The following is a 24,077-nucleotide window of genomic DNA, read 5'->3' on the forward strand; positions in this document are numbered from 1 at the left end:
GGTGTTGTCCTAAGCTGTGGTGTAGGTCACAGACGTGGCTCGAATCCTGAGTTGCTATGGCTGTGGCACAGGTCTGCAGCTGTAGCTTTGATTTGACCCCTAGCCTCAGAACCTCCCCATGCTGTGGGCGCAACCCTAAAAAGCAAAAAAAAAAAAAAAAAAAAAAAGAATCCAACTGCAGAGGCTCGGGTGGCTGTGAAGGCATAACAGGTCTGATCCCCGGCCTAGCACAGTGGGTTAAAGAATCCAGTGTTGCTGCAGCATCGCTGCTGTGGCTCAGATTCAATCCCTGGTCCAGGAACTTCCATATGCCATGGGTGTGGCCAAAAAAAAAAAAGAGAGAGAGACTGTATAAAATCACAGTAATAATGTTTTTATCCTTCTAATTTGTCCTCCGTGGCTCTGCGCATCAGTAATGGCTATATGAAGGAAATGGCTGCTACACAGTTCTCCCCTCTCCTGTTGCTGTTCCTAACTGGAAAAAAAAAAAAAAAAAAAAGCTAAGCTAGCTCACAACACCATTATTGAATAAAATGTGATTTAATTTATCTCAAATTATTGAGTAGGACGATGTCCTAATTATGCCTTCACGTTTGATAATAACCGAGTACTTTTTGATTACTATTAAAAGACTAGCATTTTGTCATAGGCACAAGCATACTTTATGTGGGAAACTGTCTTACATCTCTATAAAATTCTCTAATGTATCAAGAAAAATAAGGAATGTGGACAGTGTAAAGAATGTGGACACGATGATAAGATGGTATATAACAAAGTTATCTCAGTATTCAACCTGGAAATAGGCACATTCTGTCCTTATCCTCCTATGCGTTTGATACTAAATATGTCATTTTCACGTTATACTAAAATATTTTAATTAGGCAACATAGTGGTTAGTTTTACTTTATAATTGGTTTCTGAAGCAAATACCAACTTAATATCTTGTGTATACCTGCTCAGCCCTTTTTGCTAATTCACGCTGAATCTTCCGCTTTTCTAACATATCCTGCTCAATTCTGCGTTTTCGTTCCTCCTCTGTTCTCTTCCTTTGTTCCTCTTGTCTTTGTTTCTCCATTTCAGCAAATTTACCTTTAACAGTTCCTAAGAACATACGACATAGGTTTGATATTTTGCTATGTTTCGTTTTTTGCAATGTTCTTGACCATTTACCCCTCAAGTGTCTTACCTGTTAGCTTTGGGACATAAGCCTTTTCTATTTTAGAAGATACCTCTTCCTCATCAGAAGCAAGCATTTCTTTAATCTAGATGGTTAAATAAAGTAATATGAACATGTCCAAACTTCAGACTATATCATATTATATGCAGAGTTTGAAATTAGTTTTTAAACACAGAAAATATTTTAAGTATAGTTAATATGAAATGTAGATAACACGAATCATAAATAAAATGTAAATTTAAAAGGTGAAAATAAATATTTGCATGAGAATAAAAGAAAAGAAAATAACCTCCTGCTTTCTCCTGTTCCATTCTCTCTCTCTAATATATTGTTCTTTTCTTCTTTGCTTTTCGTCTCTAGATCTCCTTTGATTTCTTTCTTCCCTGGCTCTCTGCATGGCTTCAAACTTATCCTTTACATCACCCTTGCCAAGTTTTGGCACATAGGATTTTGGTACAGGTTTAGATGAAGAAAGCAGAATCTTCGTTAGAAGAAAACAAAGAGAAGAAAGTTAAAAAAAAAACAAAAAACAAGATAGGAAGAAATTAGATAAAGATAGATCAGAATGAGCAATATAAGAAATATTTATAGAAACAGAATATAGAAATGAATTTGAAACCTTTGAAATTATAGAAAACATGAGAGTAAAAATTACATTAATATATCGCAAAAAAGACCTATTTCCTAGGTGCGTTCCACTGAAGCTGAAGGCTTCGGAAATATAAAAATTGAATACTGGAGTCTAATTTAAAACAATCTGTATTTTATTGTCTTAATTCATTAGTAAAGATTCCGATTTTACATCACTTGCTTAAAAGACACCGAGACTAATTTTAATCAATTAGATGAAGTTGAAAACAAAGCAAAAAGCTTCAGCCTAATTCACCTATCAACCTTCTTGCTTGTTTCCATATCTAATATGAACAAAGCTGAAGGCCTTTACTTCTCATTGAGGCTGAGGGGAGCCAAGGTCTTTGTGCATGAGCAGCGATAGTTGTTACTACTGCTATCCTTGAAACCCACATTGAAAATGTATAAGAATGCCGCATCATTCCAGACAGGATGTATCAGAGAGGAGAATTCCCAAATGCCAAATGAGCTTTTCCATCAAGGGAGGGATCTAGTAAGTGGAGACTGGAGAAATGATTTTCCTCCATTCTGAAACCAGGAAAGGAAATTATCTTCATCTTTTTGAAAACTACACTGATCTCTGAAAGAAACTGCGGTCCATAAAACTTCATTGCCTCAGAACACCAAAGCCTTTCTCCTACAACCAAGAACCAGAAAAAGATTAAGTTTAGGTGCGGGAGATGCAGACTATAGCATGTGGAGTGGATAAGCAATGAGGTCCTGCTGTCTAGCACAGGGAACTATATCTAGTCACTTGTGATAAAGGATAATGTGAAAAAAAGAATGTATAACTTTTTTCAATATATATGTATAACTGGGTCACTTTGCTGTAGAGCAGAAATTCACAGAACATTGTAAATCAACTACGATAAAAATTTAAATATATAAATAATTTTTTTAACAGGTTTAATTGTGGCTTTTAGAAAAAGTAGCTAAAAGGATCCTCACCTTTTTCTAAAAAAAAAGCGAGAATTATCTCTTTCTCTTAAGGGTATATGTCAAATCTGTTTTTCTTTTTAATACCGAAAAAATAACTTCTAAGATTTATCAAGATATTAAAAGTCTCGAAAGATGCCCACCATCACATCTCACTACTATTCACAAAATTTAATAGCCATGCTTCCTAGATAAGAATCCGAATAAATATACTGGGTCCGAGACAAGCCTGTGAATTTAAGCTCTTCTTACGTTTTACATCTTGACACTGTGTTACTATGAACTTCTGGAGATAACCTTTCCGCCACAGAATTGCCCTTTTAGCAGTTCTATAGTTAACTCTACAACACCCTCATTTTTTTTTTAATTTTTAAGACTTACCTCAGCCTTTTGGGAAATTTCATTCATGTTTGCGCTCTGTGGTCGTAGGGTGATTATGAAGCTTTGTAATTTTATGCACCTGAAAAATATAGTAACACTGAATAAGAATTTTTCTAGTATGCTATGTATTTTTGTAAAGAGAAATAGCATGTTAATTGCCCCTCAAAAAATAATGACATAATCCAGGCAAGTATAATAACCCTCAGCTCCTTTCCCTAAAATTCAGGGTATATAAAGTACAAGGTACAGTGTTAAAAGATCCTTATAAGTTTACAGCCCAGAATAGCTTAGTGAATGAATTATGGGCTCTTGCAAAGAATTCATTCTTCAGTCATTGGGTGTATTGTTCCATAAACATCAACAAGGTCATGGTGGTTGATCACGTTATCTAGGTCTTCCATATCTTTACCAAAAAAAAAAAAGGGGGGGGGGGCCTAGTTCTATCAGTCTTCAACTATGTGGAATTATCTTCCCTTAATTCTGTCATTTTTGTTTCATGTAATTTCAGATTTTTAAAGATGCATATATACATTAGGACTATAAGGGGTTTTTTTGGGTTTTTGTTTTTTTTTTTTTTTTGGTTTTGGCCACATCCACAGCATGAAGAAGTTCCCTGGCCAGGGAATGAACCTGTGCCACAGCAGTGACCCAGACCATAGCAGGACAATGCCAGATCCTTAACTTGCTAGGCCACCAGGGAACTCATAATATTTTCTTTTCGAAATGGCCTTTTCATCAGTATGAAATTTCCCTCTTCTCTCATTGTCTTGAACTTATTCTACATTAAATAGTCACATCAACTTTAAGTTTAGTTTGCATAGTATATAATTTTCTAACCGCTTACTTTCAATCTATCCATGACTTTATATGTTAAAGTATATCTCTTAGACACAGCATGTAAATGAATCTTGTGTTTTTAAAAAAATCAATTTAAATAATATCTGTCTTTTAATTGCAGTTTTATCTTTTTTTTTTTTTTTTTTGGCCGCCCTGCGGTACTTGGAGACTCTAGGCCAGGGATTAGATCCGAGTCCAGCGCCAGATCCTTTAACACACTGCGCCTGAGTGGGGATTGAACCTGCATCCTGGGGCTGCAGAGACATAACCGATCCCATTTTGCCACAGCAAGAACTTTGCCTAGTCCATTAACATTTAATGTAATTATTTATATGAATGGACTTAAGCCTACCATTTTACTTTTTGTTTCTTGCTTGCCCCTCATTTTCTGTTCCTCTACTATTTTTCTACCTACTTCTGTATTAGTTGAATAATTTTTAGAATTTTATCTACTGGCTTTAGATTTTTTTAATTTAGAAAATATTTAAGGTATCATAGACAAACAGTAAGCTATACTTTTTGAGAGTGCACAATTTGATAAGTCCTGACATATGTACGTACCCATGATACCATCGCCACAATCAAGATACGAATATTTGGAGTTCCCATCCTGGCTCAGTGGAAACAAATCTGACTAGTATCCATGAGGACACAAACTCAATCCCTGGCCTTGCTCAGTGGGTTAAGGATCTGGCATTGCCGTGAGCTGTGGTGTAGGTCACAGACGCAGCATTGATCCCACATTGCTGTGGCTGTGGTGCAGGCCAGTGGCTACAGCTCCGATTTGACCTCTAGTGTGGGAACATCTTTCTATATGCTGTGGGTGTAGCACTTAAAAAGACCAAAAAGGAAAAGAAAAAAAAAGATACAAATATTTACATTACACCCAAAAGTTTTCTCGGATCCCCTTACCTCCCTTTCTTCTTGCCTTTCCCTCCTCCATCCCTAGGCAGATATGCTTTCTGTCACTGTAGATTAGTTTGAATTTTCTATAAATGGAATCACACAGTATTTACTCTACTGTCTGACTTCTTTCACTCCGCATAATTATTTTGAGATACATCCATGTTATTGCATATATTGATAATTCACTTCTTTCTATTAATGAATATTCTTTCATTGTATAGAACATTCCACAGTTAATCACTGTTAACCGTTCATCTGTGGATGGACATTTATATTGTTTCCAGTTACTACTACAAATAAAGCTGGTATGAATATTCATGGACAAGTCTTTGTATGAGCTATGCTTTTTTTATTTCTCTTGGGTAAATAAATAAAATATAGGAGTTTTTGCTATGGCCCAATGGGATCGGTGGCAGCTCTGCAGCGTGGGACATAGGTTCGATCCCTGATCTAGCATGAGCGGTTAAGGATCCAACGTTGCCACAGCTGTGACTCTAATGTGACCCCTGCCTTGGGAACTCGATAAGCTGCAGGGTGACCAAAAAAGAATAAATAAATAAGTAAATAAATAAATAAAGTATAATAGCTAGGTTTTATGGTAAACATATGAACATATGTTAACTTTTTAAGAAACCACCAAGCTGTATTCTAAGGGTTGTACCATTTTATCTTCCCACCAATAGTGTATGAGAGCTACACTTTCTCTACATTTCATCAACAGTTGGTATGGTCTTCTTGTGTTTTTTGGTTTTTGCTTTTTTTTTTTTTTTTTTTTTGCCTGTGCCCATGGCATGTGGAAGTTCCTGGGCCAGGAACTGAACCCAAGCTACAGCAGCAACACGAGCCACAGCAGTGACAATGCCAGATGGTGTGGTCTTAACTTTAAACATTCCAAAGGTGTGCAGTGACATCACACTGTGTTTTAGCTGACATTTCCCTAATAGCCAATGATACTGAACATCTTTTCATATGTTTCTTTTCTATTTGTACACATTTTTTGGTAGAAATATCTGTTTAAATCTTTTACCTATTTTATTACTTAGTCATTTTCCCATTTTTAAGCATTGAGAGACTATATATTCTGGATACAAGAGCTATATCAGATGTACAAATAGTAAAGACTTTTCTCCCAATCTTTGGCTTGTCGTTTCGTGTTCTTAACACTGTCTTTTGAAGAGCAAAAGTCCTTAATTTTGATAAAGTCCACTTTATCAAATTTTTTTTATAGATGATGCTTTTGGGGTTGTACTGGCACAAAGAACCCACAAAGAACTTATACTACATTTTCTTCTATAAGTTTTATAGTTTCAGGTTTCAGGTCTTTAATCCATTTTGAGTTAATTTTTGTATATGGTGCTAGTTCTTTTTTTTTCATATTGGAAAATATTTTTCCAGGGCCAATCATCGAAAAAACCCTGTATCCTTTCCCCACTGAAATGCTTTTGCACCCCTGTCAAAAAACAACTGACCACACATATGTGGGTCTATTTTTGGACCCTTCATTTTGTTCCATCAACAATGTTTGTTTTTAACTATAGTTACCATGCCACAATCTTGATTAGTGTACTTTATAATGAGCCTTGAAAAAGACAGTGTAACTCTGAGTTGTTTCCTTTTTTTTTTTGCTGCAAAGACCCAAGCAGCTACGGTGACATCAGATCCTTAACCCATTGCACCACAAAAAACTCCCAACTCTGTTTCTTTCCAAAGTTGTCTTGTCTATTCTAAATCCTCTGTATTCACCTACAAATTGTAGAATCAGATTGTTAATTTCTGTAAAAATTTCTGCTGAGATTTTGATTGGGATTGTGTTGAAAACCCTGCATGGATTGGGGGAGAATTAATGTCTTAATAATCAATCTTCTGATCTACGAACATAGTATACTCTCAATTCAGTTACATCTTCTGTATTTTTTTTTCTCAGAAGTGTTTTGTAGTTTTCAGTGTGCAGATCTTCCACATCTTCAGTGAGATTTATCCCTAAATAATTTCTTTCTTTTTTTTTTTCCAGGGCTACACCCACTTCTTATAGAAGTTCCCAGGCTAGGGGTTGAATCAGAACAACTGTTGCCGGCCTACACCACAGCCACAGCCACAGCCACGCAGAATCCAAGCCACATCTGCAACCTACACCACAGCTCATGGCAACAACTGGATCTTTAACCCACTGAGTGAGGCCCAGGATTGAACCTACATCCTCATGGATACTAGTTGGATTGGTTTCTGCTGAGCTGAGATGGGAACTCCATCACATAGTTGATGCTATTATAAATGGTGCCATTTTTTAGATTTCAATTGATAATGAATTTATTTTTGTATCCTGATTCTATAGCCTGCTATCCTAGTAAAGTAATTTATGACTTTATTGTAGATTACATCAGAGTTTCTACTTAGATGATTACATAATCTGTGAACACAGTTCTAATTTTTACTTTCTAATCTGGATGTCTTTTATTTCTTTTTCCGGCCTGAAGGTACTAGCTAGAACCTCCAGTACAATGTTAAACAGAAATGTTTCTTAGACACCTGTATCATATTAAATTCTTTTCTATTTCTGTTGTGGTGGAGTAATATCAGGAATGGCTGTTGGATTTAATTTCATGCTTTTTTGGTGTCTACTGAGATAGTCATATAGTGTTTATTTTTATTGTGGTTGACTACATTAATGTATTTTCCAATGTTAAATAGATTTTATATTCCTAGAATAAACTCCATTTAGTCATGAGGCATTATCCTTTTAACATACTGATAATTCAATCTGATAACATTTTGAGCATCCTCCATTCTGAGCACCTGGCAGGCTTTCAATATTATGATGAAGAAGAGTGGCAAGAGAGATGGGATTAAGATGGCCGAATAGGACTGGAGCTCAACTCCTCTCCTAAAAACAACAAAATTTACAACCAAATGCCAAGCAATCTTCAACCAAATGGACCAGAAACTTTCAAAAAGATATCCTACTCCAGAAGACAAAGAGGAGGCCACATCAAGAGGTAGGAGGGGCAGTTACACAATATAAGCAACCCCATACCTCCTGGGTAGGAAGCCCCACAGACTGGAAAGCAACTGGTTCACAGAGACTCATCTACACAAGTGAGAGTTCAGAGCCCCACATCAAACTCCCACGTGTGGGGATCTGGCACTGGGAGAAAGAGCCCCTGGAGCATCTGGCATTGCAGGCCAGTGGGGCTTGTATGCAAGAGCTCCAAGGGACTAGGGTAAAGGGAGACCCCATTCTTAAAAGATGCACACAGACTTTCATGTGCACTGGGGCCCAGGGCAAAGTAAAGTCTCCATAGGAATCTGGGTCAGACCTGAATGCAGTTCTTGGAGGACCTCCTGGGAAAACAGGGGTGAATGCGGCTTATTGTGGGGGAAGGACATTGGAAGCAAAGCTCCCAGGAATATTCAGCAGCGTGCCTTTCTCTGGAGGTGGCCATTTTGGGAAAATCTGGCCAGCCCCACCCATCAGCACTGAGAAGCCCCAGGCCAAACAGCAATCCAGGTGGGATCACAGCCCCACCCTCAGTAAACAGGCTGCCTAAAGACCCCCCAGGCACACAGCTGCCTCTAATCTCACCCAGAGACAAAGCCCCACCCACCAGAGGGATAGGAATCAGCTCCACCTACCAGTGGGCAGGCATCAGTCCCTCCCATCAGGAAGCCTACAGCAAGCCCCTGGACCAACTTGAGCCACAAGGGGGACAGACACCGGAAGTAAGAGAGGCTACAATTCTACCATCTGTAAAAAGGTCACCACACCAAAAACATATAAAAATGAAAAGACAGAGAACTATAACTCAGATGAAGGAGAAAGAAAAAACCCCAGAGAAACAGCTAAGTGATCAAGAGATACTCAGCCTCCGGGAAAAAGACTTTAGACTGTTTTGATGCTGAAGATGATGCAAGACATTGGAAATAAACTGGAGGCAAAGATGGATAACTTACAGGAAACACTGAGCAAAGAGATACAAGATATAAAACTTAAACAAGAAGAGATGCAAAATACAATAACTGAAATAAAAAATTCACTATAAGCAGCCAACAGCAGAATACAGGAGGCAGAAGAACGAATAAGCAAGGTGGAGGACAGATTAGTAGAAATCACAGATGTGGAACAGAAAAGAGAAAAAAGATTGAAAACAAACGAAGAGAGTCTCAGAGAATTCTGGGACAATGTTAAACACACCAACATCTGTATTACAGGGGTGCCAGAAGGAGAAGAAAGAGAGAAGGGGACAGAAAAAATATTCCAAGAAATAATAGCTGAAAACTTCCCCAACATGGGAAAAGAACCACTCACTCAAATCCAGGAAGCACAACATGTACCATATAAAATAAACCCAAGGAGGAATACACCAAGACACATATTAATCAAACTGACCAAAATTAAAGACAAAGAGAAAATCTTGAAAGTAGCTAGGGAAAAGAAACAAATAACATACAAGGGAACCCTGAAAAGGTTATTAGCAGATTTTTCAGCAGAAACTCTGCAGGCCAGAAGGGAGTGGCATGATATACTTAATGTGATGAAAGGAAAAAACCTCCAACCAAGATTACTTTACCCAGCAAGGCTCTCATTCAGATTTGAAGGAGAAATCAAAAGCTTCACAGATAAGAAATCTGGTAACATTTTGGTAAGTTTTGCCTCGATGCTTACAAGGCATATTGATCTGTAGTTTTATTTTCTTGTAATGTCTGCTTTTGTTAACAGAGTGATACTCCTCGCATACAGTAATTTGGCAAGTGTTTCCTCTTCTTTAAATTTTCTGGAAGGGTTCATGCATAATTGGTATTATTTTTTCCTTAAATGTTTGCAAGAACTTCCAAGTGAAGTCATCTGTGGCAAAATCTTTGTGGGAGGAAACAATACAATGGGAGTGGGCTGGACATCATTCTACATCATTAACAAGGTCCTAACTTCTGTCGTTTAGTAGGTCTGGGGTGTTTATTACATTATTGACAATAATTGCCTAATAAAAGTAGGCCTTGCATGATTGAGTGTGTCATTAACCAAAGTCTGTGAGTAATCTATGTGCCTGAGATAAAAATAACAAACGGCTCCAGTCCTGTCCTCTTACCTGAGCCATTGTATCATATCTAGAGATACCTATTAGATATTTTCTTTTGTGTAACCAAAAAAACCTCGTCTTCATTCTCAGTTTCTCAAACCTTAGAGATATTTTTGGTTCATTCATCTTCTACATCTCCTATTAAAAGATTGTCAAGATTTGTGAATGTTACTTTCAAATCTGTTCTTATATATCACTTCACTAGTTTCAATGCCCTCATACTAATACAAGCCTTCATCACCTCACACTTTGATGACTATAATTTGACAATCAGACCTTAATCTAAATTCCAACTCTGGGAGTTCCTGTTGTGGTGCCATGGTTAACAAACCTGACTAGGAACCATGAGGTTGCGGGTTTGATCCCTGCCCTTGCTCAGTGGCTTAAGGATCTGGCGTTGCTGTGAGCTGTGGTGTAGGTTGCAGATGCAGCTCAGATCCTGCATTGCTGTGGCTGTGGCATAGGCCCAGTGGCTACAGCTCCAATTAGACCCCTAGCCTGGGAACCTCCATGTGTTGTGGGAGCGGCCCTCAAAAAGGCGAAAAGACAAAAAAATAATAATAATAAATTCCAACTCTGATGCTTCCTAGTTAGGATTAGATGAGATAAACTCAAGAATAATACCTAATATTAGTAGGTATCAACAATTTTGATTTTTTTTTTTTGGTCTTTTTAGGGCTGCACCTGTGGCATATTTTCCCAGGCTATATATAGGTCAAATCTGAGCTACAGCTGCTGGCCTAGACCACAGCCACAGCAAAGCAGGATCCAAGCCACATCTGCAACCTACACCACAGCACACAGCAACGCCAGATCCTTAACCCACTGAGCGAGGCCAGGGGTCAAACACTCATCCTCATGGATCCTAGTCGGGTTCATTAACCACTAAACCATGAAGAGAACTCCAGTTTTTTGGGGTTTTTTGGGTTTTTTTTTTTTGTCTTTTGTCTTTTAAGGGCTGCACTGAAAGGATATGGAGGTTCCCAGGCTAAGGGTCCAATCAGAGCTGAAGTCGCTGGCCTATGCCACAGCAACCTGAGATCTGAGCCACGTCTACGACCTACACCACAGCTCACAGCAACATTGCCTCCTTAACCCACTGAGAGAGGCCAGGGATGGAACCCAAGTCCTCATGGATGCTTTGCTCGGTTTTGCTAATGGCTGAGCCAGGACGGGAACTCCTCTGATGTTGATTAATTTCAATACTTGTAGACTTCCTCACCGCAATTTACCCTTTTCAGTAAAAACCTACACTCCCTGCGAGGCAACACACTTTAACATATTATTTATGTAATTTAAAAGAGTAATATCAAAGGGTATGGTGAAAATTTGAGCAATCTCACATGGGATTATAGGAACTGATAATTTTAGCTGAATTAATTGACCAGAGGGAATGTCAGGAAGCCTTTTTTTTTCCTGGTGAAATGAAAGAATATTGTGTGGCTTGGTGATTGTGAAGAATTAGCCGGAGTTCCCATCGTGGCGCAGTGGTTAACAAATCCGACTAGGAACCATGAGGTTGCGGGTTCGGTCCCTGCCCTTGCTCAGTGGGTTAACGATCCGGCATTGCCGTGAGCTGTGGTGTAGGTTGCAGACGCGACTCGGATCCTGTGTTGCTGTGGCTCTGGCGTAGGCCTGTGACTACAGCTCCAATTCGACCCCTAGCCTGGGAACCTCCATATGCTGTGGGAGCAGCCCAAGAAATAGCAAAAAAAGACAAAAAAAAAAAGAATTAGCCTGTTAAGAGTAATCCTGGAGAATAAATGAATCAGCCAGTCCTCATCATCTAATTTTTTTAAAAAAATCTTCAAATTATTATCTTGACTTATTTAGATTCAGAATAAAATACGATTGATTTTTAAATTTAGTATGAGTAAACCACTTAAAATAGTTTTTAAATGTCTTTTCAGTATTCTGAGCTCTCAAAAATTTTGAAAGTCTGTGAAAATTTAAACAGTTCTCCTTTAACTTTTTTATTTAAAAATATTTTTAAGTTATTACTTTTCATTTTAATTTTTGGCCACACCCACAGCATGCAGACGTTCCCGGGCCAGGGATCAAACATGTGACACAGTATAGAGACTGGAGTCACTGCAGTGACAACGCTGGATTCTTAACCTGCTAAACCACACGGGAACTCCCTAACTTTAACTTTTTTGGTTAAAATACAAGCAAGTTACCCTTTCCTGACAGTTTGCTCTGTTCTACAATTTGAAGATTAAAAAACTGTAGCATAATAAGTTTATTAGTTTTTATATTACAGGGTTGTTTTTTAAGGTGTACAAACAAATAGGACCCATATCTCTTGCATAGTTTTATGCTGAAGAAAAACTTTCAAAATCAAGCAGATGAGTTATTTGCAGAATTTCTTTACAGATGCTTTTTAAAAGGCATGACTCTGCCTGGTAGAAACAATAACATGTTTCAATTGCCAACTCAGGTGACTTTCTGCGCTAAGCCAGAGTTAAAGGTATAAATTTGACTACCTTTTGTTTATTAAAGTTGCAGGAAAGAACTCTGCTCCATAGTCATTGATTGTATTGTGTTATCTAAACTCATAGTCTCACTAATACATCTTTTGATCATAATATGAATCAACAATGGTAATAATCCAAGCTAACATTTACTGAGTCTTTAACTATGTAGCCAGTAGCCAAATAGTTAAGAAGCATTATTTCATATTTCCCACAATAACCCTTTAAGGTAAATACCATCATTTCCTCTCAAAAAACTCTCCGAGCTCAGTAATTTAAAATGTCTTAAGATATTAATATGAGAATAATGTCTTAGAGTTTATCTAACAGGATTTGAGGTCGTATGTTAAGTTGTTACAGATGGGAAAACCGAGACTTAGAAAAGTCAAGTAACTTGCCAAAGACCCATACAGTTAATGGGCAGAGGATATGGGAGAGAAGCAGGCAGTACAACTACTGAGTCTGCATTCTTACCCAATGCATTATGCTGATGCCAAGAAAGCAGTACAACTGTTTTGTGTGATGGGGACAAGAGGAATGCCAACCAGCTTATAAGGTTTTACCTACTTGTGTAATCGACAGAGCCTTTAATCCAATTATTTGAGAACCACAATTCTGAGCAGCAGAAATAGGATGAAAGCTAAAAAGACATGATTAACTGTGTTCTCTACATTGAGTGAATCTGTCATCTTTAGCTGGCAACTGGCAGCCAAACCTGGTGCTGGGGAAGTGAGAAACACTGACTTAACCCTATGTGAGGAGCACAGAGTTTTTGTTTAAGCAGCTTATTTCCTTTTAAAATGATACATACCAGTAGCTGCTCTCCAAGTGGGAGTTAAGCAGAAAGGAGAATGAGGTTATTAAGCAGTTCTCAGGTACTGAATAAAATGCAGCTACTCAGCTGGTTGTGGTTTAGAATTCATTTAGTAGACTCATTCATGGGTGATAAAGTCAGGGACTGCTTGGTCTCTGACTTTTAAAGTGCCCAAGTCAGCGACATGCAAACAATGAGAGTAAAGAATCAAATAACAATATTCACATGTATGTCATCCTCTTGATTAAGGAACACACTGATATAGCTCGTCATTCTGCTCAATTGCCAAGAGTACAAAAGGCTTCTGAGTTTCTTATTAACAGAACATTATTTAACAGTGTACTCCCAGGGTAACCAAATTAACTTTTGTTTGTTTAGTGACTGTGAGAATTTTGATTTTATAAAGGCTTTTTCTTTTTTGTCTGCACCTGCAGCATCCAGAAATTCTCCGGCCAGGGGTGAACCCATGCCACAGCAATGACCTGAGCCACAGCAGTGACAGCGCCAGGTCCTCAACGTGCTACACCATGAGGGAACTCCTATGGTAGCTTTTTGGGTTTTTTTAATTATAGTTGTTTACAATGTTGTGCCAATTCCTACTATATAGCAAAGGGACTCAGTCATATATATATGCATATATGTGTATATACACATTCATTTTTTTATATTCTTTTCCATCACCATCTATCCCAGGAGATTGGCTACAGTTCCCTGTGCTGTATCATAGGACCTCGTTGTCTATCCATTCTAAATGTAATAGTTTGCATCTACTGACTCCAAACTCCCTGTACATCCCACTGTCCTCCCCCTTCCCAACCATAAGTCTGTTCTCATATCTGTGGTCTGTTTCTGTTCTGTAGATAGGTTCATCTGTGCTATATTTTGTATTCCAGATATAGGTGATATGATATGGTATTCTTCCTTCTCTTTCTGACTTATTTCACTTAGTATGAGAATCTCTAGTTGCATCCATGTTGCTATGAATGGCATTATTTCATTCTTTTTTATGGCTGAGTAGTATTCCGTTGTATATATGTACCATATCTCTATGAAGGCTTTTTAAAGTATTACTTGACCCAACACTCTGTGAAACATTTAAAAATTAGTTGAGTTTTAGTAAATCTCAACACTAAACCATAAACCCATCGAGGAAATTCCTGTGGAAGGGAGTCACAGACACTGAACTTTAGTCAAGGAACTAAAAAATGCCATAACACTCTCTAAACTGCAGCTGAAAACCCTAGTACCCCCTCTCCAGTCTCACTCCACAATGCCCCACATACTCAGGCCCTTCTTTCCAGAAGGGTACAGTCACCTTCACCTCTGCCAAAACTACCTCTTCTATCAGCTAACTAGGGACCATGCCATGAACTAACCCGCTCAATATGTAAATGCTCATAATTATTTGTGACGGAATGTGTATTTTGAAATTAAAATTCAGAACAAATGGCAAATACAGGTTCAGTCTTATAACTGTTCATAACCCCCCTCTCATACATAAATTTACAAACCTGTGTATTCTTTGTTTTTCTTTTTAGGGCCACACCCATGGCATATGGAAGTTGCCAGGCTAGGGGTTGAATTGGAGGTGCAGCTGCTGGCCTATACTACAGCCACAGCAATACAGGATCTGAGCTATATCTGCAACCTTCACCATAGCTCACAGCAACACCAGATCCTTAACCCACTGAGACCAGGGATCAAAACCACATCCTCACAGACACTATGTTCTTAACCCGCTGAGCCACAACAGGAACTCCCAAACCTGTGTATTCTTAAATGTCATAAAAGATTCATACAAATATAATTTGAAACCTTCCAAAATATTCTCTTAGAATTTTGTTTTGCTTAAGGACCTTTGTAGAATTCAGAATTACAATTTTTATAATTATATCCTAAAGATAATTTCCCAGTTAATTGTTGATTTTTCAAACACACGAAGACAATGATGGTGGAAAAAGTATTGGTTAGAGTCTGAAAACTTGGTTGAGGTCATTTACTAGATGGATGGTCCTGGACAAGCCAGTTAACTTCTATGAGTTTCAGTTTGACATGTGAGTTAGGCATAAGAACGCTTTTCTCATTATATTGCCAAAAAAAAAGGACGGGTCACCTTTTTTTTTTTTTTTTGCCCCCCTCCCCCTTTTTAGGGCCACACATGTGGCATATGGAAGTTCCCAGGCTAGGGGTCAAAACAGAGCTGTAGCTGCCGGCCTACACCACAGCCACAGTAACATAGGATCCATGCTGCGTCTGCAATCTACACCACAGCTCATGGCAACACCAGATCCTTAATCCACTGAGCAAAGCCAGGGATCGAACCTGCATCCTCATGGATACTAATCAGGTTCATTACCGCTGAGTCACAATGGGAACTCCCGATGGTACCCTCTTTCTGAACTTCATTTTTGAACCTCATTGTTCCATCTGGCACTCTTGGTCACTCCGTCCTCCTGGAAAGCCTTCTCACTCAGCTCCACGACACCATTTCCCTCTCTCTTCTTTCTGACGGTTCCTTTTCCGCTCATCTGGGGGCTTCTTTGACGCTCTCCACTTCTTAGACGTGTGTCCCCACATGTCAGTCTTTGCCCCTTTCTTCTCACCCTACACTTTGTCTTCAGTGATTTAATACACTTCAGTAGCTTAGATTACCTCTCTGGCCTCTTTTCTCTCCAAACCTCCCTCCCACCTACCCCTCGTGATGAAATACTGGCACACCCAGGCCTTTTCACAGCTAGCTCCCTCAGCTTGATAGTCTTCCCATTCTCTTATTCTCTGAGCCACTCATCCTGGAGTTCTTAGAAAATGCCCACGTGGCTCCAGCAAGCCTTCCTAGACTCCACGAGACTGGGTGAGGTGTTTCTCCTGTGTGACTTTCCATAGCACCCATGCTTCCCCTAATTGTGGCATGTACCACACTGTATGGCAACACGCCACTTTCTTGACCACCTCCTCTACCAGAAAGTGAGCTCTTTGAGAGTAGAGACTGTATTTGATACCCCATTATATCCACAGTACTTGGCATGTGCCTGGTACATAGAAGACATATATAGTAACTGTTTACTGAATAGGTCAAGTCTGCCAACGTCAAGAGGAAGCGCTTTATAAACAGTTAAGCACTGTCTGGATATAATGTATGACTATCATTATGATTATCACCATGCAGGAATACCATATAAACAGAACAGGTCATTCATTTTACAAATATTTATTAAACATCTACTATGTGCCAGGCCCTCTGCTAGGCCCTGAGAGATGCAGCACTGAATAGAGAGATGCTCTATTCTCATGTTCTGAACAGTCTCTTGGCCAAAATTCTGAACAAAAGCCTTGGACCAGGATTTTTTTTTTCTTATCTTTTTTTTTTTTTAGGGTCACACCCACAGCATAAGGAAATTCCCAGGCTAGGTGTTGAATCACAGCTGCAGGTGTCCACCTACACCATAGCCACAGCAACTTGGGATCCAAGCCGCATCTGCGACCTACACCACAGTTCATGGCAACACCGGATCCTTAACCCACTGAGTGAGGCAAGGGATCAAACCCACATCCTCATGGTACTAGTTGGGTTTTTAACCCACTGAGCCACAACAGGAACTCCTGGATCAGGATTTTTAATAGTCCAGCCTACTTTGCTATCTGCAGACACAGGTAAGGTAACAACATCAACCAGGCCTGATATGGAACTGAAAGGTAGCAAAACACCAGACCCCAACCTTCCAGTTAGAAGCCTACGACAGTGACTTCCATTCTCAGTCCACATTTTACACTTCTCTCTCTTCCACCCAGACTTTCATCTGTACATCTGACAGATTTTATGCCCCTTTCCCAGATTACAGAGGATTGGTTCCTTTCCAGTGCCTAGCTCCATGCCTGTCAAATAATAAATTGTAATTTAAAATCAGTCCCCAAAAGCCATCATGGAAAGGTTTTCAATATCCATGTAGTAATCATCAAACTGAGATCCCATTCCTTGGGCTCAACTTTTACTCCCTTAACTTTGACTCAACTTTTGCTCCCTTAATCGACTGTCTATACTACAATTTAAAATCTGCTAGTAAACATTTAGATTTTCAAATCTAAACATCTTTGCAAACATTCTCAAATTCTAAATATCCATTCAATCTTTGATTCATTTTATCATCTCCTCTTACTTGCATACTTTCTTATAAATATTATTAGTCAACATTTCACCTACTAGTCTATACAGTCAGGGGGAATTTGCTGCTTTATTTAGCACAGAGGTCCCAGGCTCTCCTTCAATTTCACATAACCGTGCTTACTAGAAATACTCATATATGTTTATCACTCACAGGTATCACTATCATTTTGATCAATAAACTCACAAAATGAGAAGCTGTTAAAATTCAAAGTATTCACTATAACAATTTCCTCTCCTTTAGAATTCTGAAAAATTTTGAATTATCAAAACTTTTCAGTAGGTACCAGAATCCAAGTGTGTGGAGGACATGAAAGTTACCTCAGGGAAGCTTTCTGTGATACAGTTTCTTCGATGTTCTCAACTGGTACATGTTATTAGGATAATGATTTCAAGTACACATTACATATTAATAGAATGCACTTTTAACGGTTCCAGAGTAACTTTTAGCCGTAAATCTTTTGATTTCTTCTTTCTTTTTTTTTTTTTTTTGTCTTTTTAGGGTTGCACCTACAGCATATGGAATTCTCGGGCTAGGGGTTGAATCGGAGCTGTAGCTGCCAGCCTACACCACAGCCACGGCAATGTGGGATCCAAGTCACTCAGCCACCTTTACCACAGCCCACGGCAATGATGGATCCTTAACCCACTGAGCGAGGCCCCAAGGATCCAACCTGTATCCTTATGGACACTAGCTGGGTTTATTACCACTGAGCCACAAGGGGAACGCCCTCTTTTGATTTCTTTTTGTTTGTTTGTTTGTGGTCATTCAGTCATATTTATTCCCTATTAGTTTTTAAACATAACTCTTTTGATTTCCAATAGGGTAACAGCTCGTCATTCTTTCTGTCTTCATCAACTGCCAGGCCACCTACTCACTACTGCTCTGTGTTCCTTAACCCTGGACTATCACTCCAGCTCTGAGCATATGCACTGTGTAGCAAATCATGGACCAAACCTGAAATTCTCACCTGGGCTCTCAGGCCCTCTGCATGTTACTTTAGACTCTCAGCTTCCCTGCTCTCCACCCCTTCTTTCAACCTCCCACCTAGACATATGCCTGCTTCCACCTCCAAGACATTTCTTAGGCCACTTCTTTAACCATAAAGTATTTTCCCAAACTACCTAGAAATAGAAATAGTGATTTTATACACCTCACCCTAAGCATGGATGTTTTTGTTTTCCTTCAGTATCTGACCCCTCGAAATATGTTTAGGTTTCTGGATGCATCTGGTAAAAACTTTGAAACAATCTTAAAAAAAAAAAAAATTTTTTTTTTTTGGTCTTTTTAGGGCCAGACCTGAAGCATATGGAAGTTCCCAGGCTAGGAGTCGAATCGGAGCTGCAGCTGCCAGCCTTCAACACAGCCACAGTAATGGAAGATTGGGGCAGCATCTGCAACCTACACCACAGCTCACGGCAATGCAGAATCCCCGACCCACTGAGTGACGCCAGGGATCGAACCTGCATCCTCATGGATACTAGTCAGATTCATTACTGCTGAGCCACGACGGGAACACCCAAACAATTTTTAATTAAACAGATGTATTAGTCTAATCTATCTTCTCTATTTAACTTTTTGTTATGGAAAATTTCAAGCATATACAAAATTAAGAGACTAATATAATGAACCTCCTTATACCCATCACAAATCTTCAACAATTACCTGCTTTTTCCATTGTCTTCAAGGGTACAAAGTCTGCTTCCACCTCCAAGACAATTCTTCTTTCATTTACTCTGTCCAATATGTTTTAGCATAACGCCCAAACATTTACAGATGCTTTAAATCCCACTCCAGCTGCACCCACCACGTTCTAGGCACTATACAGTACATCCTCCTGTCTCCCAGAATTATGCCCAGAATCAAGCCCCATAACTTTTTTTTTCTTTTTTTTAAGGACCACACCCACGGCATATGGAAGTTGCCAGCCTAGGTCTCCAATCGGAGCGGTAGCCACCGGCCTACACCACAGCCACAACAATGCAGGATCCCAGCCACATCCGCAAACCTACACTACAGCTCCTTAACCCACTGAGCGAGGCCAGGGATCAACCTGTGTCCTCGTGGATACTAGTCAAGTTAGTAACCACTGAACCACAATGGGAACTCCCAAGAAGACTTTAAAGTAACCAAAGAAAATTGGCAAGTGTTCATTTGATGAAGTCATTAATAAAATTTCTATACATATCAATAAAATGTAAGGACTGTTTTAAAGTTACAATACATCAGAGGAAAGACCTGGTGTATCTGGACTAAATAAAGAAGAATGGAAACTAACAATTGAATTCCTATTTTGTGCCGTACACTAGGTGTTTTGCATGTTATTTCATAAATTGGAGGTGATGAGTATGACAGAACTAAGTATTCCCATTTGCTAAAGGGATATGACAAACAACAAGGTCCTACTGTATAGCACAGGGAATTATGTCCAATAATCCTGTGACAAATCATAATGCAAAAGAATATGAATAAGAATGTATACATGATTATTGAATCTCTTTGCTGTACAGAGGAAATTAACTTTGTAAATCAAGTATACTCTAATAAAATTTTTCATGATTTCTTCTTTTTTTTTTTTTTGCTTTTTTAGGGCCACATCCACAGCACATGGAGGTTCCCAGGCTAGGGGTCAAATCAGAGCTGTGGCAGCCAGCCTACACCACAGCCATAGCAACGTAGGATCCAAGCCGTGTCTTCGACCTACACCACAGCTCACAGCAATGCCGGATCTGTAACCCACTGAGCAAGGCCAGCAATTGAACCTGCAACCTCATGGTTCCTCGTCGGATTTGTTTCCACACGCCACGTGGGGAACTCTTATGATTTCTTTTTTTGTCTTTTTTTTTTTTAGGGCTGCAGCATATGGAAGTTCCCAGGCCAGGGGTCTAAGTGGACCTACCCCTGTCTGCCTGCACTGATAGCCACAGCAACACTGGATCCGAGCAGTGTCTGCGACCTACACCACAGCTCAAAGCAACGCCATATCCTTAATCCTCTGAGAGAGGCCAGGGATTGAACCTACGTCTTCACGGATACTAGTCGGATTCATCATCACTGAGCCATGAGGGGAACTCCCTACTCTAATAAAATTTTTAAAAGACAAATAAAAACAGAATAAATGGGAAATGAAGCTATTAGCTAAAATGAATAAATATGTATTATTAATTGAAAAAAAATTATTAAACATCCTTCTATAATGTGCTAGACAGTGTAAGGCACTGCATATGTAAAGATGAATAAAATGTCTCTTTTCATGAAGCTCATAGACCACATGGGATGAATGATAATTACCAAGAAAATATTAAAAGGCTAAATTTTTACTTAGAAAATGATTTAATTTAATAGCATCTGAAAGTATGAAAAACACATAAAAATAAGCTCTCTTATATTAAAGAAAAATGTCTCCCCTGGAAGAAAGGCTATGAATTAGAAGAGCAGTTCTCAAACTTTTTGAGTTCAGGGCCTGATATCTGGGCCTGCTGTTATCGAGGAGCCCAGAGAGCCTTGGTTTAAATAGATTATACATATTTAATGTATTGGAAATTAAAAGGATTTTTTTTGTCTTTTTTAGGGCCACACCCATGGCATATGGAGGTTCCCAGGCTAGGGATTGAAGAGTCAGAGCTGTAGCCGCCGGCCTACACCACAGCCATAGCAATGCAGGATCCGAGCCGTGTCTGTGACCTACACCACAGATCACAGCAATGCCAGATTCTTAACCCAGTGATCAAGGCCAGGAATCAAACCTGCACCCTCATGGATACCAGTCAGATTTGTTTCCGCTGGGCCACAACAGGAACTCCCTAAAACAGAATTTTCAAATAGGTATTTATTAAGTGATTTAAAATGACAGTAACAAACCCATTACGTATCAACATAAACATATTTTATGAAAAATAACTATATTTTCCAAAACAAAAAATTAGAAGAGTGCCACTGTTTTACATTTTTGTGCTTCTTTTTAATATCTGGATTTGTAAAAGGCAGGTATATTCTCACATCGGCTTCTGCATTCAAACTTAATGATATGTTGTTTTGACTGAAGTATATAAAGAAAATAAGCCTCATACAGATATGCAGTTGGAAAAGGAAGGACTTCATGGGTCCCTAAAGGGTCCCAGGGACTCCCAAGGATGCTAAAGCACATTCTGAGATTTGCTGAATTACGGGAAAAAAGCATTCTATCAAATCACGTCAGTTATCATTCTAAAAAGAAAGAAGACTCCCTTGTTGTATTTTAGAATGCTAAATGAAGATTTGTTTAACAACTTTATTCCAATCCTCAGTAACATAAATGCCAAAAGATTTTACATCTGGAATTGGAATCTCACAGACTCCTTTTTTTTTTTTGGCCGCACTCATGGCACATGGAAGTCTCCAGGCCAGGAACTAAACCTGAACCACAGCTGTGAACTATGCCATAGCTGTGGCAACTTAACCCACTGCTGGGCTAGGGATCGAACCTGTACCTCTGCAGCAACCCGGGGCTTCTGCAGTAAAACAGCAGGGATGCCTCACAGACTTTTCTTCATCCAGTATTAAGTGAATTTTCTTCTCTCTGGGCAAGCAGATGCAATGTCTTTAGCCACCTTCAAGGGGCAGCAGCCACACAACAATTATGCCACTGGACTTTTCTAAGTGGCTATGACCTCAGGCAAGCCAGAATGGTTATCAAGAATAAACGAAAACACTGACCAAAGGATAAGGTTGAACACGTGGTTCATCAACAAAACTTTGGCTATAATAAAAGGATATGAAGGGATTTAAAAATGCCATTCTAGGAGTTCCCGTCGTGGCGCAGTGGTTAATGAATCCGACTAGGAACCATGAGATTGTGGGTTCGATCCCTGGCCTTGCTCAGTGGGTTAAGGATCCGGTGTTGCCGTGAGCTCTGGTGTAGGTCACAGACACGGCTCGGATCCTGCGTTGCTGTGGCTCTGGTGTAGGCTGGCGGCTACAGCTCCGATTCGACCCCTGGCCTGGGAACCTCCATATGCTGCGGGAGCGCCCCAAGAAGTGGCAAAAAGACAAAAAAAAAAAAAGCCATTCTAGCATACTAAACATTCATGAAGATAAATAAGTATTCATCATAGGTGTCAGAGGGAATCTTACAATATTACTACAGTCTGGTCATGATTTACCAAAAATGCATTCTTTTTCAAACTTGACAGATTAGGTCTGTATTTACAACATAGTCTTTTTGTGAGGGGCCTACTGTGTACCAGACATTATGCCTGACGATGTTATACAAAATATATGTGACAGCCTTTGAAACCAAGTAGCTGTGTTAGGAAAAATAGATGGGACCACAACTAATTATAATGCAAAGTAGTAAGTGCTATTACAGTGGGACTTGTACAGAAATATGGAAAAGACGGTGGTGGGGTTAAGGAGGAGGTTGGGGTTGCACAGAGACAGATGGTGACATTTGACTTAGACCTTGAGGTAGGATTTCACCAAGTAAAAGGGAGAGTAAGGGCATCCAGGCAAAAGAAGCCACATGAACAAAACTACCGATGCCTGAGAGCCCATTGCAAATATGGGGACATAGAAGTTCCCAGAGAAATTATGTCAACTAGAAAGACAGGCTGGGGCAAAATGGAAAGATTCCTAAAGCCATATTAAGGAAAAGTTTAGCCTTGATCCTACAGTCAACAAGGAGCCAGCAAAGGATTTTTTAAGCAGAAATGTAACATAATGAGACAGGTATGCTAGAAAGAAAAAGAGAGAGACTCTGATAGCAGCGCAGAAAATTGGAACAAAATGAGGAAAGACTACAGGGAAGAGGACAAGTCCAATGATCTTGGTAGGAAAAGATGAGGGCCTGAGTTAAGGCAGTAGCATTAGCAAAGAAAAGTTGGACTAGGCATTTTAGAAGTAGAATTGACAAGACATGGTGACCCATTCATTCATTTACTGAGCAAGTATTTATTAAGCTCCTGCTATATGAAAGGACCATCCTTGGCTACCAAGAAATGAAAGTGAACAAAAAAGACAAAGTCCCGGGAGTTCCTGTTGTTGCTCAGTGGTAACGAACCCAACTAGCACCCATGAGGATGTGGGTTCAATCCCTGGCCTCACTCAGTGGTTTAAGGATCCAGTGTTGCCGTGAGCTGTGGTGTAGGTCACAGACTCGGTTCGGATAGGATTGATCACAAATGCAGCTCAAATTGGATCCAAGATGCGGCTTGGATTGGAGTTGCTGTGGCTGTGGCGTAGGCCGGCAGCTACAGCTCCGATGAGACCCCTAGCCTGGGAACTTCCATATGCCCTAAAAAGCAAAAAATAAAAAGACAAAGTTCCCCAGGGAACTCACACTGCAATGGAGCATCTGTCTGGCCAACTAGATTTGGAAGGGAGAGGTGAGGAGAGGAATATTGTCAAGATTTAGCTCAAGGTATTAAGTTTGAGCAAATGGGTGGACAGAGCTACCATTAAAAGCACGTTTTAAGGAGGTCCCCAAATTAGTTTTAAACAGGTTTTACTACCATTTGGGATTTTTTTATACATGTTCTAAGAATATGGGTTTTTAGAGATCATTAGTTAAGGACCTTAAAGATCACTTCGTCCAAACCCATCATCTACCATATGAAAAAACAAGAGGCTCAGAAAGATGCAGTGACCAATCCAAGGTTGCAAACCTGTTCAGTAGCAGAAAAAGAAACTAGACTCCAGGTTTCTTGACTTCTA

General features: G+C 39.4%; 1 protein-coding gene across 8 annotated transcripts in view; it reads right to left on the bottom strand.

Moving 5' to 3' along the window:
* The window catches only part of NEXN (nexilin F-actin binding protein), a 61,819-nt gene that overhangs the window by 29,058 nt on the left and 8,684 nt on the right, over positions 1-24,077 (bottom strand). For 4 of the 8 annotated variants that reach the window (XM_047794324.1, XM_047794332.1, XM_047794330.1 and 1 more), the window contains 4 exons: positions 3,125-3,203; positions 1,467-1,658; positions 1,187-1,262; positions 953-1,101 (listed from right to left, as the gene is read on the bottom strand). In XM_047794324.1, coding sequence (XP_047650280.1) covers positions 953-1,101; positions 1,187-1,262; positions 1,467-1,658; positions 3,125-3,151 — 444 coding nt within the window. In that variant the 5' untranslated portion in view covers positions 3,152-3,203. Of the gene's footprint in view, positions 1-952; positions 1,102-1,186; positions 1,263-1,466; positions 1,659-3,124; positions 3,205-24,077 lie in introns of those variants that run through there. The other 4 variants (XM_047794327.1, XM_047794326.1, XM_047794328.1 and 1 more) reach the window with 2 other exon arrangements.

This window comes from Phacochoerus africanus, chromosome 8 (assembly GCF_016906955.1).
Source record: "Phacochoerus africanus isolate WHEZ1 chromosome 8, ROS_Pafr_v1, whole genome shotgun sequence".
Classification (NCBI taxonomy): Eukaryota; Metazoa; Chordata; class Mammalia; order Artiodactyla; family Suidae; genus Phacochoerus; species Phacochoerus africanus.